The sequence below is a fragment of the Diceros bicornis genome, chromosome 25, assembly GCF_020826845.1.
Source record: "Diceros bicornis minor isolate mBicDic1 chromosome 25, mDicBic1.mat.cur, whole genome shotgun sequence".
NCBI classification, from domain to species: domain Eukaryota; kingdom Metazoa; phylum Chordata; class Mammalia; order Perissodactyla; family Rhinocerotidae; genus Diceros; species Diceros bicornis.
Window position 1 is genome coordinate 46,862,172 of NC_080764.1, and position 16,945 is coordinate 46,879,116.

The following is a 16,945-nucleotide window of genomic DNA, read 5'->3' on the forward strand; positions in this document are numbered from 1 at the left end:
ATAGTTTCTTCACATTTACCACATGGACCTGTAGGGGAAAGGCAGAATTAATTCTTTTATTAACAGCATAACTTTTGTTGTGACACAGCCAAAGATCAGAGATGGTTTGGGCGTACCAACACAGCATAGCCACTGTTACCCACTCTGCTCTACAAAGAAGCACACCCAAAAGGACAGAAGCCAACTTTGGAGAAGTAGCTATTCCTGGAGAAGAGGACATGAGATCAACAATGGCTATAGAAAGGCTTACACTGTATCTGTGAATAAACACATGTGTGTACACATACACATCTGTAAACTAAAGCAGTGGTGGGATAAGAAAGTTCATGAGATGACAGCAAATATTTCCATAATAGACCAAGTCTATGCCTAGACCCACATTAGATGAGAGTAAATATCAACAAGAGTAAATCTACAGACATTAGGTTCAGCCATCACAAAAGAAATAAAAACTTACATGAAATAAAGCTGTAAAACAAAAAGGAGTCCACCAACTGCAGCACAGACTTAAGGACACCAAAACAAAAGCAATATAGTGAAAAATAATTGTGCAGATTATTTTATTGCAACATATTGCCCTTGTGTTCAATATTATGGGAAAAAAGTTAGTAAACAATATATTAAGAGATCTTTTTAGAATAAAGACTAGAAAAATCCCCAGATCACCCTCAATGGAAAAGGTAAACACAGAGAACACTTACTGTGAAAGACAGAAAAAAGAACTTCAACTTCCACACAGAAAAATGACAAATAGACTGCAAAGTGTATATTACAGATGTTCAGAAAGTAGTCTTCACATTTAAGACCGAAATACATGCACATGTATGCACGTATGTATGTATTTGGCATCATAAACCAATATACTGGAACATGCCAGTACTGCCTCAGTTTTATAAAAACTTACTGTAAAAAACTAAATGCAGTATATTCATGTTAGTTCTTTTGGAATATCTACATAAAGGTTCAAACTAAGCACTGGGGAAATATTCATGTGTTTATTCCACAAAAATCTGTTGACCAAAAACCTCATGTCAGGCATTTGGAAAATTTTGAGAACTAGTTAAACAAAGACATGACTCCTTTATCAAAGACATACTAGCTCTAGTGAAAAGAGGATAAACAACAAAAACACAGGAAGGCAGACAACAGTTTTACACAATTAGTATGAGTTGTACAGACCTTTATAACAAATGCCTCAGGTTTCTAGAGCACTTGGGAGTAATTGAAACTAAGAAGGCAGGTAAAATCAATCAATCAAAAAGGTAAGGAAGACAAACCATGATATATTACCAGATTACTGCAATTAACAATCCTTCCAAATAATCCAAAAACATTAATTCATGGTAAAAGACTACATAACTTTAATATTTACTAATTTAATAGTAAAAGAACATTTTGAAACTATCAAATCTTATCAAATATACATTTGGAAAAGGACTAGAAGCGAGGATGAGCTGGAACCAGGGATAAGAGACTTGAGGAAACAGATAAAAGTGGGAAAAATTGGAAGGGGAAAGAAAAATAGGCAGGCAAGAGGGGAAGAATAAAAGTAATGAAAAAAGAGAAGAGTACCACTTCCAAATTTCACATCTGTATCCCAGAAACTCTGAGTTTAACTCAGGCGGAAACATTTTATACGATTACACATTCAAAATCGTTATCCCCTTGCAAGCAAGCCATTTCAATATCCAACATCAAGTCCCAGCATCAAGTTTATTACTTTTATTTTGAAACAGTACAATGACCTATGTAGTCAGGTCTTTGGATTTCATATGCCTTTATCTACTCTCAGCCCCTCTGCTTTTTCTTTTCTTTCTAATAGATTACTTGAGAAGACTGTTCTACTTTAGTTCCCTGTTAATAGCCTCTCTCTTCAAGGTATATCAATGATAATAGATTAAATGCTCTTTGTAATAATAGGTACATATAGACATAGGTCAACTCTAATAACCACACACTTCTGAGAAAATAACAGTGAAGTACTAAGAAAGTGTCGACATTACAAATAGTTTCAAACACATCCGGAGAAAAATCAGTTACTATAATAACAAAACCCAAAATGTTCACAAAAGGTAAGGATATTACTCGGCATGACTAAGCTTTATCTCTGAAAACAGATGATATGAAAGTTCAACTACTTCACAAGAACTGAATTGATCTATTTCATCAACATTCTATAACGACTCATGGCTCTTCTGCAGAACATAAGAATTTACTGACATTAAATCCTGATTGTTCCTGTTCCACAGGCACTTACTATCTATTGTTTGTATTAAAAACAATGCCAGTATTGCCAAGCCTCTTGAAAAGACTATTTAGAAAAGAAACAAACGAACAACATGGAGCAAATTTTTTTTAAGTTCCATCTTAACTGGCTAAATATAAACATCAATCTATAAGATTATACAACTAAAATTTTCAAAATTAGTTTGATTAAAGGAAGGAACCTCTGTTCTTACCATTTGGTCCATGTAGGAGGCAAAGCACCAAAAGGCATCCACTTCGTTTTCCATCACATATAAAAGAGGGGAAAGTAAGTCACTCATTCCTTGCACATATCCTAAAAAGAACAGAAAAAATAATGTCGCTAAAAACTTAAGCTTTATGTATCCTTCTGTGCATACCACTACCATTTCACTTAAAATTTACGTCTTTTCTTTGGTTTCAGAAACTGGTCGATACTGATGTTCACCAAGAAGAGAAAATAAACAAGAAGGAGGAAGTCTAGCAATCAAGTGAGAAAGATGAGTTTAGATTGAGATTTAAGCAGATATATAGCTGCTAGTATGTGTTTTAATGTGGGTATCACTATCAAGAGTGGCTAATATCTTTAAAAATAATGTGCAAAAGCACTATGAGAAAGAAGAGACATGAAGAGAAAACCCAGAGGAACATCAAATTTAATAGTACATTCTTAAAGGAGATTTAAGAAGGAATAGTCAGAGAGGTAAGGAAAAAAAACTCAAAGGAACAAAGGGTGTTGCAGAAGACAAGGGAAGAAAGTTGCAAGGCCAGAGTAGTCAACAGCACCAAACTGCATGAATAAGCCAAGTAAAATAAGAACTAAAAAGGGTCCAAGGTCCTACTGCTTTAGCAACCAGATCAATGGCAATCTAAACAAAAAGAGTCACAACAAAATGATGCACCTCTTTTAAATAGTCATATCTAAGTGCTTCTTTCTTTTCTTTCCTGTTACTCTATACCCAACCAATCGTAGCAACTGGATTTAATCCAATCAGAATGTTGTACCTAAAACTATCACTTTAACCACCTTTCTCTTGATGCTTGTTACAATTTCTCAGTCATGACACTAATTACAGCCCTTGATTAAAAGAAAAATTGGCAAGTTCAAGAATTAGCCCCCTCACAAAAAGTCTTGGTTTTGCTTTTCACCTAAACACGTCAAGCTTCTTGTTTTTTAGTTCCATCTTATAAAACCTTCAATTTTCTTAACCACTTTACAATTAGATTTCAGACTTATGACTCAAATTCTTGAATCAAGAAAGGGACAAGAGCTCACATTAAGCCTTTTCACATACATATTATCATTTAACTTTGGTTACTTTTTTTTTTTTTTTGGTGAGGAAAATTAGCCCTGAGCTAACATTCGTTGCCAATGTTCCTCTTTTGGCTGAGGAAGACTGGCCCTGGGCTAACATCCGTGCCCATCTTCCTCTATATGTGGGATGCCTGCCACAGCATGGCTTGATAAGTGGCGCATATGTCCGTGCCTGGGATTCGAACCTGCGAATCCTGGGCAGCCAAAATGGAGCGCGTGAACTTAACCACTACACCATCGGGCCGGCCCCTAACTTCAGTAACTTTTGCACATTTGCTAAAGTTACAGAGAGATTTTTTTCCAATGGTAGTTTGGGAAGTCTGTGGAAACCAGTCTTTCACTTGCAGTTCCAAAACTTTAAAAATGACCCCAGGAAACATGTGAGCCCAAGTCTCTTGAGAAAACTCAGATTAAATATATAACAGACAGAGGCACTCAGATCACCTTAGGGTCTCCCTCCAAATAAGTTTAGCTCTAGCTGCTCTGAGCCTCTGCACTACCATCTCCTGTTATGCCGAGTCCCTATCAACCTCACTATGTCTACACTATACCCTGTGGAAAGGAGGACTCTACTTACATTAGCACAAAGAACACTGGGGTTCCCATGGCGAGCAGCCAATTATTATAGCACCAATAAATGGAGTTACCAAGACATTTGGAAAACAGTGCCAGAGATAATGGCATGTGACATGATATCTAAATGTAAGCATTTATACAAATTTACTGCAGGTGCTTTTTAAAATAATACACACGTGATGATTAATTTTATACGTCAACTTGAGTGGGCCAAGGAATGCCCAGATGTCTGGTTAAACATTATTTCTAGGAGTGTCTGTGAAGGTGTTTCTAGAAGAGATTAGCATTTAAATTGGTGAATTGATTACAGCAGATGGCCCTCCCCAAAGTGGGTGGGCATTATCCAATTCACTGAGGGCCTGAACAGAATAAAAAGACAGAGGAAGGGTGAATTTGCTCTCTGTCTGGCTGCTCGAGCTGGGACACTGATCTTCTCCTGTCCTCTGTGCTCCTGGTTCTCATGCCTTCAGACTTGGACCAACATCTACACCATCAACTCTCCTGCTCTCAGGCCTTTGAACTACACCACCAGCTTTCCTGCATCTCCACTCTGCAGACAGTAGACTGTGGGAGCTCTGTGTCTCCATAATCACGTGAGCCAATACCTTATCCTTTTCTTTCTCCCTCTCTCTCTCCCTTCCTCTCTTTCTTTGTGTGTTTGTGTGTGTGTAAATAAATAAATATATAATCGTTTTTTTAATAAAGATTTTATTTATTTATTTATTTTCCCCCCAAAGCCCCAGTAGATAGTTGTACGTCATAGCTGCACATCCTTCTAGTTGCTGTATGTGGGACGTGGCCTCAGCATGGCTGGAGAAGTGGTGCGTCGGTGCGCGCCTGGGATCCGAACCCGGGCCGCCAGTAGCAGAGCGCGCGCACTTAACCGCCAAGCCACGGGGCCGGCCCTAAATATATAATCTTAATGGTTCTGTTTCCCTGGAGAAACCTAACTAATACAACACTCTTAAGAAAAGAATAAATAGGTTGGAAGGAAGACTAAATGGTTATCAAAACTTTCCTACATGGCACTGACACGGTGAATGCAATGACAAATATAAAGGCTAAACCAACTAAAGCACGAAGGAAATTTGATCTGAATTCAACACAGTGCAAAAGAGTACTACTTTACTGGGTCTGACTGCATATGGTCTATAATAGAAATATTTCAAAAGATTTACAAAGCACATTTCCTCTTGGGAAAAATGTGCTTTATTATAAAGTTATAATGAATAAAAATTTCTAAGAAGCTAACTTAATCCTTTAAGTCTTCAGCTTTCATATGGGATCACCACCATATTTCTTCAGTAAGTCTTAGCTGAAGCAAGCAGTCAAATTAATCTTCATATTCTGGTTGTTTTTAATCTATTTTATTTTATACATGATGTTCTTTGGGGTATGTCATGAGTTGCAGGGGTGGAATTAGTGTACAAATTCCTTTTAATTAAAGACAGAGGAAAGCTGTGTAAATGAGCACTCAATGACACTCAAGGCGGCACTAGTGCTGGCTGAGACACATCTTCCTCAGCACTACTAGAATTTCTGAAGCAGTTCCCCGAAACTATTTTCATAGCAAATTTGTTTCAGTGGGGAGGCATGAGAACTGAACTCCTTATCATCCTATTGTATACTTTCTTACACTGAAAAAAAATTCATCTACATATAGGTCAATTTTCCAGGTTAACTGAAGCTTATCCCTTAGATTATCAAATAAAAAAAAAAATCTTAGGAATTGGAAATCATTTTTTTTTAAATTAGACACTCTCCTGCCTTCTTATATACAGTATTTTGAGTATAATTTAAACTCTCATTGGTTATTCAGGATCATCATTATGAACATACACTGTAAAAAAGGTACTTTCCATACAAACATCCTAGGTGTAGTGTCTTCACACTAAGTAAAAATTACTCTTCCTTGAGTTCTTCTGTCTGTTTTTGATCATTTCTGTCTCTTTCCTCACTATGAATGAGATTGTATTCAGCGCAAATACACCTGTACCTCATCTATGGGCTAAGACGCCAGACAACTCAATATGAGAGAATCACCTATAAATTTACAGCCCAGGTTACTTTGCTTTGAGTAAAAGTCAAGAAATTTGGTCCACTGCTTTATGAGAACTTCCTTGGCTTCTCATAAGGCCAGAGTTCTTAATGGGAATCTTGGCTATGCTTCAGATAAATTAGATATTTGACTAGAAAGAATACAGGGTTAATACAGACAAATGAAGATCGCAATTTATCCAGTTAACTGGTCTGGGACTATGCCTAGAAAAAACGGAACACGGAAGAACTCCGAGAATATGCATGAACGCATATCTCAAGATTACCATCTACGAATTTGGGGCAATGTCTCTTGTTCCCTAGAACGATGGTCCTATTCCCGATAGTGATAACAGAAACTAAAATGGCAATGTGTCAGGGTGCTGAATGTGTAGAGGTAACAATGCCAGCATGAAATAAAGACCTGGGTCTCTACCTCAGTCCAACATTTTTTACTTGTGCAACCCTGAGTCACTCTCTGAACCTATATAACCTTACTCATAAAGTGGGGATTATTTCCCCGCTTCTCCAAAAGGCTTCTATTATAATCAAAATCAAAATCGAGTATGATAGCACTCTGTAACCTGAAAAGCACTCTATGAATATGTTTTCAATGATCCAATTTGAGGCTCACTACAGGTGTGATAGACAGGACTGGCTACATTTTACATTTTAAAGAGAAATCTGTGATTTTCAACTTACTGTCACCAAAGAGGCTGATGCCTCAAAATCCACAACAGAGTTTACATCTTCCCCTAACTTACATATAAGAAGCCAAGAGGAATTCACATAGATACCAAGAGAAGAAAACATACCCATAATTCAAGATTCACTTGAGTTTAATATGCTAAATATCCAATTACATTCTCCAAAAGACATCTCAAGCTCTATTAAAGTAATCTGGAAAACATCTATTTCCACTAGTTTCTACCTAGGAGTCACTTACATGGCAGGTAACTCAGAAATTTTTCATTATTTATACTCATTTAAAGGTTGATGCTTAAGGAATTTGCTGGTTCTTTAAAGTATGGAAATTAATAAAAGGAATGTTAATTAAACTGGACTCAGGAAGGCCTGTAGGGGGAGCTATCACACATCATCAATTACACCACCAGGAAGAGACAGATGCTTGCATCTTGGACAGGAAGCACAACCACTTGACTACTGAGGGAAGATTTCTCTCCCTCCCAGCAACAGCCCAGCCAATGAGAAGTTGTTGCCACCCTGAATTGTTACTTTCCTCCAATGGACTTTCGTTCAGCACAGCCCGTCCCTACTCCCTCTTTTTCTCTATAAAGGCAGCTCCCCTTCTTTATTGGATTTGCCCATGGTTTGCCATAGTATGCACATCCCAAATTGCAATTCTTTTGGCTAGTCCTGAATAAACTCATTTTGAGGCTTTTCAAGTCACCAAAAGAAACAGCTCAAGTACTCTTGCCCCTTAAAATATTAGTTTCTTAGGTTTTCTACCCCTTAGGATCCCTTTCCCATGCAATCCTCCACTCCCACCTCCAGCCCCAGTCTTTCCAACCCATTCTTGGTAGGAATTGGACTTACCAAGAAAAGAGAGTCAAGTCTCACATGCCCTAGATAATTATCTGCACTGCTTGTCTAAGATATCAAATAAGTATTTTTCTTCACAAGGAAGAAAGCATATCAAAGCAAGTTTCCCAAACTTGCTCACTTCACAGCATCCTTAATGACTCAGTAGTTTTCTCCAAGGCACCCTTGGGTTCATAAAAATAACTAACGTTTCCATTTATTAAGTAGTTAGATCCCAACAACTGAATAAGCATTTATGTCCTATGAACTTTGCCCCTGTTGGGCACAGCGCTACTTCTCAAACTCTGGAATCCAACTGGATACCACCATCCTCATTTCCTGTTCCTCATCTGTCTTTTACACAGTATTCGCTTATCATAGTAAGGCAAAAAACCCTGCTTTGCAAAGATACAACATCAACAGAAGGAACGTGGCAATCTAGTGTTAAAACCCTGAACTACTTCAGCTAATAGAACAGTGTCTTACAGACATCACTGTATTTCCCTCAAACCTTTAAAACATCCTACGTTGCCCCCATGAGTTTGCTGTGGCAACGCAGTGCTCCTCAGTGCACAATTTGGGAGCCACAGCCTTATAACTTTCCAGTCTCCTGTGGAACAACCTCTATAAAGACTAGGCCATGGGGGCCGGCCCAGTGGCGTAGTGGTTGGGTTCGCATGCTCCGCTTCAGCTGTCCAGGGTTTGCGGGTTCAGATCCCGGGCGCAGACCTATGCATTGCTCATCAGGCCATGCTGTGGCAGTGTCCCATATGCAAAGTGGAGGAAGATGGGCACAGTTCTTAGCTCAGGGCTAATCTTCCTCAGCAAAAAAGAGGAAGACTGGCAACGGATATTAGCTTAGGGCCAATCTTCCTCACCACAAAAAACAAAAAAAAAAACAAAAAACCAGGCCACAGAGATATTACATACATCTAACTGGGTCTAAATAAATACATATAAATCTTTTTTAAATTAAGATATTAGAGGAGAACTTACCTAAATCAAAATCATACATACAGTAGGTCATCAAAATGTCATGAAGCAAAATCAACCCTGGATTATCTTGGCCTTCATAAAACTTGTTTGTTCGATCTGTTCTGTTAACATCTTTTTCTGAGAAGGAAAATCACCACATATTTGAAAACCTTTTGAAAAACAGATTTTTATAAAGCTCACATCTTGCAAGTACAGAATTATTTTTCTTGCTATTAATTTTACTCTCTTGCCAAGCTTTTCCTTAATGAAAAAATACATCAAACTCCATTTCAGATATGCAGTAAAGTAACATTTTGGAATATTTTTCAAAAATCAGTCTACTTCCTCATGGGTATATTTTTAAATATTTTCCCATTTTTATCTAAACATAGAAATCTTTTCATTGAATAGTAGGAAACACTTTCAATTAATTATAATCAGCACTAAGTAATAATTCACATTAGTTAGCAATAAAAATGCCAGTCATGAATGTATGTGGGCAGTATTATCCGAAAACAGTAGTGAAAAAAACTACTATGCAATCAAGCATAATCAAAGAGATTCGTTTCATTCAGATTTGCTTAATTCATTATGAGAAGTATTATCAACTTCTTTGTCATGTTCCATAATCATCTTCAAGTCAAATTATTTCCTTATTCTCATGTTTATGTATTAGTATAAGCAACTTATTTTAATTCCGAAAAAATGGAAATCCACATTTTGCTAGAATTCATTTCAAGACATTAAAAATAGATTTGAAAACATCACCATAAGTGTATCTCAAGTTGTACTTACAACTCAATTCACAAACACTGATACCTATTAAATGAATCTTGTTGTGAAGGACTTGACAACTAAAAAGGCATTCCCCAAACTTGAATCTCTCAGAAAATTAGGAATAATTTTTAAAAACTCAAAATGATTAATTTACTCTATAACCAAGTCTATTTAAAAGTTATAACTGACTTCTCCCCTGATGACCCCATTAAACTGAATAATTTGAAAACATTCTCAATACTTATGAATAGACAGGGAAGTATTTTACAACAGAGTAGAATTTAACAATAGGAGATGACATGAGTTTAGATTCTGTTAGAGCATTTTAAAAAAGTATGAGAACAATATTCTAGCTTTTTGTTAAAATACACTACATTTGATTTAATAAAAAGCAAGCATATATCCACAGAACTGTGGATCCATTTTTCAAACAAATAAGGAAAAGCAATATCAAATGCTATAATTGTAAAATTTCATTTAAAAATGTCAAAACGTTTCATTCTCATATCATAGTTAATAAAGAGGTATATAATAAGTTATTTTTTTAATAACTCAAGCACAATTTACAGTCATAATGCCAATATGAACATCTGCCTTAGCAGGCATTTTAAACATGGTAAGAAGTTATTTGTACCCTCATGAATCAGTGCCTGTATTTCTTTCCTCTTGTATAGATATTTAGTAATGACATGCCAGGTAGAAAATGGAAAGGGATCAAAAATGATATATAAAAATGATATTTTATAAGGCAAGTACTTCTAGAAACTACCTCTAGAAAGAAAATGAGTAAGTAGCCTCCCCTCATTCACGGTTTCACTTTCCTTAGTTTCAGTTACCCGTGGTCAACTGCAGTCTGAATATATTAAATGGAAAATTCCAGAAGTAAACAATTCATAAGTTTTAAATTTCGCACTGTCCCACTCCATCCTGTTGGGATGTGAATCATCCCTTTGTCCAGCGGATCCACACTGTATACACTACCTGTCCATTAGTAGGTGCCTCAGTTAGCAGATAGACTGCCAAGGTATCACAGTGCCTGTATTCAAGTAACCCTTATTTTACTTAATAATGGCCCCAAAACACAAGAGTAGTGATGCTGGCAATTCAGTATGCCAAAGAGAAGCCATAAAGTTCTTCCTTTAAGTGAAAAGGTGAAAGTTCTCGACTTAGTAAGAAAAAACAACACATGCTGAGGTTCCTAAGATCTACGGTAACAACGAATCTTCTATCCATAAAATTGTGAAGGAGGAAAAGAAATTCATGCTAGTTTTGCTGTTGCATCTCAAATATGTACAATATATAGGAAAAAACATTGTATATATAGGGTTTGGTACTATCTGTAGTTTCAGGCATCCATTGGGGGTCTTGGAACATACCTCCTGTGGATAAGGTGGGGTACTGTACTTAAGTTAAAAAAAAAAAAAAAAAACCCTCATTAAATCCAACTCTCTGTCTAACCTGACGTAGCTTAAAAAGACTGACCCCATTTCACATTCATCATCACTAACCTAAGCGGGCCTTTAATACTAACTGGCAATCATGCTCTACTTCCCTCATCCATTCTCTCTCCCTATTCATATCGTATAGCTACTTTACATCTTCTCTCTCCTCAAGCCTCCAACATGTTATCTTCTCCCACACCCTACCTCTCAGATGAGGATCTTGCTTCCTATTTCTGAGAAAATGGAAGTTATCCAAAGAGAACTTCCACAGGTTCCATTTTAACAACAAAACTGCATTTGTATCCATACAGTCTCCTCTCATATCACTATAAATGAGCTGAGATCAACTCTTCCTCTTGTGCATGAAATCCATCCCCTACTGGCTACCCAAGGACACTGCTCTAGTAATTCTTGTCTCCACCTCTAGTTTCATAAGTTTTTCCTCTCTGCTGGACCACTCCCACCCAGCATTCAACCACACTATTGTTTCTCTCATCATAAAAACCTTTCTTAACCTTTTTTCCCTCTAACTGCTGCCCCATTTCCTCTCCATCTGTTTAGAGCAGATCTTCTTGAAAGAGCTGTATAAACTTGTCTCCAAGTCCTCTCCTCCCATTCCCTCTTGAACTCACTCCAATCAGGATGTAACATCCACTCCACCAAAACTCCTCCTTAACCAAAATCTTCAGTGATTGCCTTACTACTCTGTGCAATGGTCAATCCAACTCTTCATCTTACCTGACATCCCAGTCACTCCTTCCTGAAATACTTTCTTCACTGACTTCTAGGACAAACTCTCAGGTTTTCTCTCTTTTTTCCTCTGGCTCTTTTCTCAGTCTCTTTTGCTGATTTCTCCTAAGTATTCCTACTTGTAAGTTACAGTGCCTCAGGGCTCAGTTCTTGGACCTCTTCTTTTCAAAATGCATTCATTCCCTTGACAATTTTATCTAGTCTCCTACCATCTATATGTTGATGATCTCTACATTTCTATCTCCAGCTCCTATCTCTCCCCTGAATTCCAGTCCTATATATCCACCTCCTACTCTATATATTAATTTATGGACAGCCAATAGGCACTGTCAAACTTAACATGTCCAAAACTAAGTTCCAAATGTTCCCTTCCAAACTTGCTTCTCTCATAGTTTTCTCTGTCTTAGTAAAAAACACTCCATTCCTCCAAGTTGCTCCTTAAAAATCTCAGAGTCATTCTTTTGTCTTTGCTTCTCTTGTCTGACACTGATATAGCTGTTAAAACTTCAAAATACACGTAGAAATCAACCTTGAGATCTAGCACCCATTCACCAGCCCCCAGCTCACCTCCTCCTCCACTCCAGCCACACTGCTCTCTTTGCTGTTCTCCAAACATGTGGAAAAGTCCTGAGGCAAAAACAAGTCTACACCGTGCTCTGCTCCTCTGCCCAGAAGCCCTTCACCCAGACAGTTGTATGGCATACACTCTCTGCTTCTTCAAGTTTCTATTCAAATCTCCCTCACTCAATTGCTAGCCCCCTGGATCAAGCAACATCATCCCTCACCTGAATTATAGCAATAGCCTCAAACAGTCTTTCTACTTTCACCCTTGCCCCCCACAGCTATTCTCCAGACAGCAGCCAGAGTGATTTGTTAAAATAAAAGTCAGAACATGTCACTCTTCTGCTCAAAATCCTCCAGTGGCTTCCCATCTCACTCAGAGTAAAAGCTCAAGTCTTTACAACGAACTACAAGGCTCTATGCAATCTGCACCTATTCCTCCACCATTTCTTCTCTGACCTCATCAGTTTCTATACTCTACCCCAACTCACTCCAGCCACATTCACTTCATACATGCAGAGACCCTGGGGTAGAAATAAGTCTAACACATGTTGATCCTTTCTGCTTAGAATGCCCTTTACCTAGACATCTGTATAGCTTACTCATCCCCTTTTTTCAAGTTTCTACTTGAATATCACCTTCTCAGTAAAAGCCTTCTCTGGTCACCCAAGATAAGACTGCAATAGCACACATAAACCTCCTAACCATCTTCCCTGCCTTATTTTTCTGTTCAGCACATATCACTAACATACCATATATGTCACTTATCTTATTTACTGTCTGTTCTACCCCGTAGGAATGGAAACTCCCGAGGGCAAGAATTTTGTCTGTTTTGTTCACTGATGAATCCCCAATGCCTAGAGGAGAGCCTAGTACATAATAGCCACTAAACAAATATTTACTGAACGAACAAATGTATGAACGTTTAAAACAGTGTGATTTTCAAAAAGATCCTGGTGATTCAGCAAAAGTTAGGAACCACTGCTCTAAAGACTGGGATTCCTAGGCCTTCTTATCTGCCTCTCTTTTTCCCCTAGGTGACATCATCTATTCTCATACATATTTATACTGATAATACCCAAATTTATATCTCCTACCCAGACTACTCCAGATTATTCAACTAGCCACTTGACATTCCAACTGTATGTCTCACCTTAAGGTACATATATCTAGCATCTAATCCAATTTCACCATACCCCATTCTCCTCATCTCAGTAAGTGGCACCATCAACTACCTAAATTCCCAAGTCAAGAAACGCTCCATCCTTGCTTCATACCCTACATTTACTAGGTCAAGAAGTCTTATCTATTCTATCACCAAAATATAACTTGACTCCATCTACTTTCTACTTCTCTGCTACCATCATCTCTTGCTTGTAGTTGTTCCTAGTAATTGGTCTCCCTGTTCCTACTTTCACCTTCATTCAACCCATTTTGCACACAGCAGAAAAACCATTTTAAAATATAAATACGAAAGTCTTACTTAAAACGCTCCAATAGTTTTGATACTTAACATAAAATCCAACTTCTTGGCATGACTCACAAGGCCTACAGCTTACCTGTATTTTTTTAATAAAGTGAATGTATACTAAAAAACAAACAAAAGCTTTCAGTAATCTCTCTTAAAGAATACTTTTGGGAAAAAGTATTATAGAAAAAAATGCTTTAAAACCAACTTATATATACTTCTTAACTGGTAGAAACCATGGTATAGTTGAAAGGCCACTTAATTAAGAATTAGATCTGATTACAAATGAGTCTGGGCTATGGAACTAACTAGATAGATGACTAAAGACAATCTACTAAACTTTTCTGGGCTTCAATTTTATTATCTGCTAAAAATGAGAAAACTGGACTAAAGTATGTCACAATTCAAATTATATTATGGGGATTTAAAACATCTAAATTTCTCCCCCAATCTCCTAGAAAGAGTGAGAATAGGACAGAAGAATGATTGAGAACATCAGAGCCATCACTGCATTGCTTGATAAAAAGGGAAGAGGATATGGCATGTGGAAAGAAAACACTTAAAATACTGAATTAGTTGATCTCTAAGATCCCTTCCAGTTCAAATCTTTTATGCCCAAACAGGAAAAAACAGTTCATTATCATTTTCCCTACTGAAACTGAAAATAGCAGGAGCTTCAGCTGGAAATTTCAGATAATCCCATGCCTCAAGATCCCCAACTTTCTGCCTGAACCAGAGGAAGGACACCGTTTATTCTGGTGTAATTTATTTTTCAGAAAAATAAAGTTCTTTTTCAATTAAAGTATGACTGCCTACAAGATCTCAGCATTTGCCATCATTTCTACAAAAGCTACCAAATCAGTCTGTTATGTTGGGCTTTCGAACTGTAAGTTAGAGATCTTTTTCTTCCATGGGATGGTGGTGAGACTAGGGTGGTAAAACAACATCCCTCTACCTTTATTTATGAAGCTATAGATAAACAAATCCACATACGATATAAGAACTTATAAAATAAGTTCCACTACTATCCAAAGCTATCCTCAAATTACAGAGGCTAAGTAATTAAAACTGGGCATTATTAACCAAACCCTTATTAACCATGAGACCTTGGACAAGTCATTTGTGCTCTCAATGCTGCCATTTTCTTATCTGTAAAATAGAGATTATGAACTGAAACTTGTCAGGTAGGCACGTACAGTAGGAACTATGCATTCCTTCAATAACTTACACCAACCTGGCCTTTATCAGAAGAGGCAGACAACCCAGTACTCACTATTTGGAAATAAGTCTAATTCTTTTAATGTAAAAGTCTATCAAGCATCTCTTTTTTAGAGAATAATTATTCCCAGGTGAATAGTTATTCAATTCTCAAATACTGACAAGAATTTACTATCTATATGGAGTCATTTATTTAATTCAAAAAAAATGAAATATATGCATATTTAGAGAAGGTCTGAAGGGCTATAAACCAAAGCACATTCACCGTAGTTATCTATGGATGACAGAAACAAAACTAATTTTTATTTTCTTTTTGCTCATCTATGGTTCCTAATTTTTCTATAATAAACAAACTTTTCTTTATAATAAGGAAGACAATGTTTTTTTAATGAAATTAATTCAACAAGCAAATAAAGTTAAACGCTCGTTTTTTAAAATTCACATTTGGGAATTAAAAATAAACTATATCAGTACTTATAAATATACTGACTGAATTCATATTCCTATTGGAAAAGGAACAACGAAGAACATTCAACACACATTCTAAGGTACTCGCCAATTCTGATTTCTCTTTTGAGCCCTAATTCTGTAGCATATATCTTCACTTCTTAAATCTTATCAAGACATCAACGTAAACCCCTCTCAAGCATTTCCAAAATTAAGAAAAAATTACCGATAAGACTTCTATAATCTCTTAACCTTGAATTTCTCTTCTCTTGTTCCTCGCTGACAGATTTCCACTGTAACTTCATTCTGAAGTATTCATCACTATAGAAAGCAATTTTACATTAAAAAAAAAGCTATTTGAACACTTTATTTTTAAAAAAATTTGAGTTTTCTATACACAAGGTATCAAAGCAATTATGATGCAATGTTTCAAGTTATAATAAGTAAGTGAAAATAAAAGGTAAATAAAATAACCTTACACATGTCATAAACTGTGTTTAAACTACTAGAATAATTTAGGTATGATTTTAAGGAAACATTATCTCAATCCTTAATATCATACCTAAAATTATTCCAGTCATTAAATATTTTAACTACTAATATTTCTGAATAATTACAAATAAAAATCTACAAGATTATTTTTTTAAACGTGACATAAGAGTTCCATTTTCCAACCAGTTTATTGCAGAAACTGGTTAATGTGAAAATGTCTTAGAAGGACCAGCAAAGGTGTTGAAAAGAGAGAAGACTGTCCAAGAGTTTGAATATGCACATAATGATTAGAGTGAGCTTTAAATCAAAGGCTAGACTGACGAACTGGGAATAAGAAGTGTACCTCGAAAGTTGGTCTGTGTTTCTTCTTTTCGAGTCTGAGAAATTATTTAAAATAGAAACACTTTTCCAAAAAGAATGAAAGACCAATTTATGTTACAAGAGCAGGAGGAAAATAATTTAAAGGTAATTAACCTAAATAGCAAATACACTTCTTATGAGCCATTTTTATAATTTTGTAACAAATTGCTGAAATGAATCAAGATGAATGAGACATATTTAAAAATCTCTATCTAACTAGTTATTTTTCATGTATGCAAAACATTTGTATGAGGGGACTGGAAATTTTTTTTACCATTTTCTACATATTCACCAACATAATTGCAATGAGGTCCTTCTAATAAGTGTTTCTGATCTGAAATAACTACAGTGCTCATAATTTTTAAATTAAAAAGATGAAAATAAAGTTATTTTCCCATACCCTAGTCTATTCCAAATTGTTACCTAGGAACTCTATACTTATGGGTCAGTTATTTACATTTCTTTGATGAACACACAAAAAACCAAAACTTACGTTTTTTGTTTCTGTAATTGAGTTCTTTCCTCCTTGGTACTGTCCCAAGGAAAATAACCCAGAAGAAATTTCCATGCTTGCTTTCTCAACACATGACTAAGTCCCTGAAGAAAACATGCATATTAAACACATTGGTAAAAAAGAATGCAATACTTTAAGTTCACAAAACTTGCATATAAATAAACAGGAAGACTAATATTTAAGAGTTTTATATATAAAGATAGCTCAATTCAGTGAATACTACCTTG

The 16,945-nt window shown here is 36.3% G+C and overlaps 1 protein-coding gene across 1 annotated transcript in view; it reads right to left on the reverse strand.

The window, feature by feature from the left end:
* Positions 1-16,945, reverse strand: part of TBC1D15 (TBC1 domain family member 15) — a 75,864-nt gene that overhangs the window by 9,023 nt on the left and 49,896 nt on the right. Inside the window, exons 9-12 of the mRNA XM_058568775.1 lie at positions 16,698-16,801; positions 15,579-15,673; positions 8,711-8,827; positions 2,460-2,560 (exon numbers count right to left, since the gene is read on the reverse strand). Coding sequence (XP_058424758.1) covers positions 2,460-2,560; positions 8,711-8,827; positions 15,579-15,673; positions 16,698-16,801 — 417 coding nt within the window. The remainder of the gene's footprint in view (positions 1-2,459; positions 2,561-8,710; positions 8,828-15,578; positions 15,674-16,697; positions 16,802-16,945) is intronic.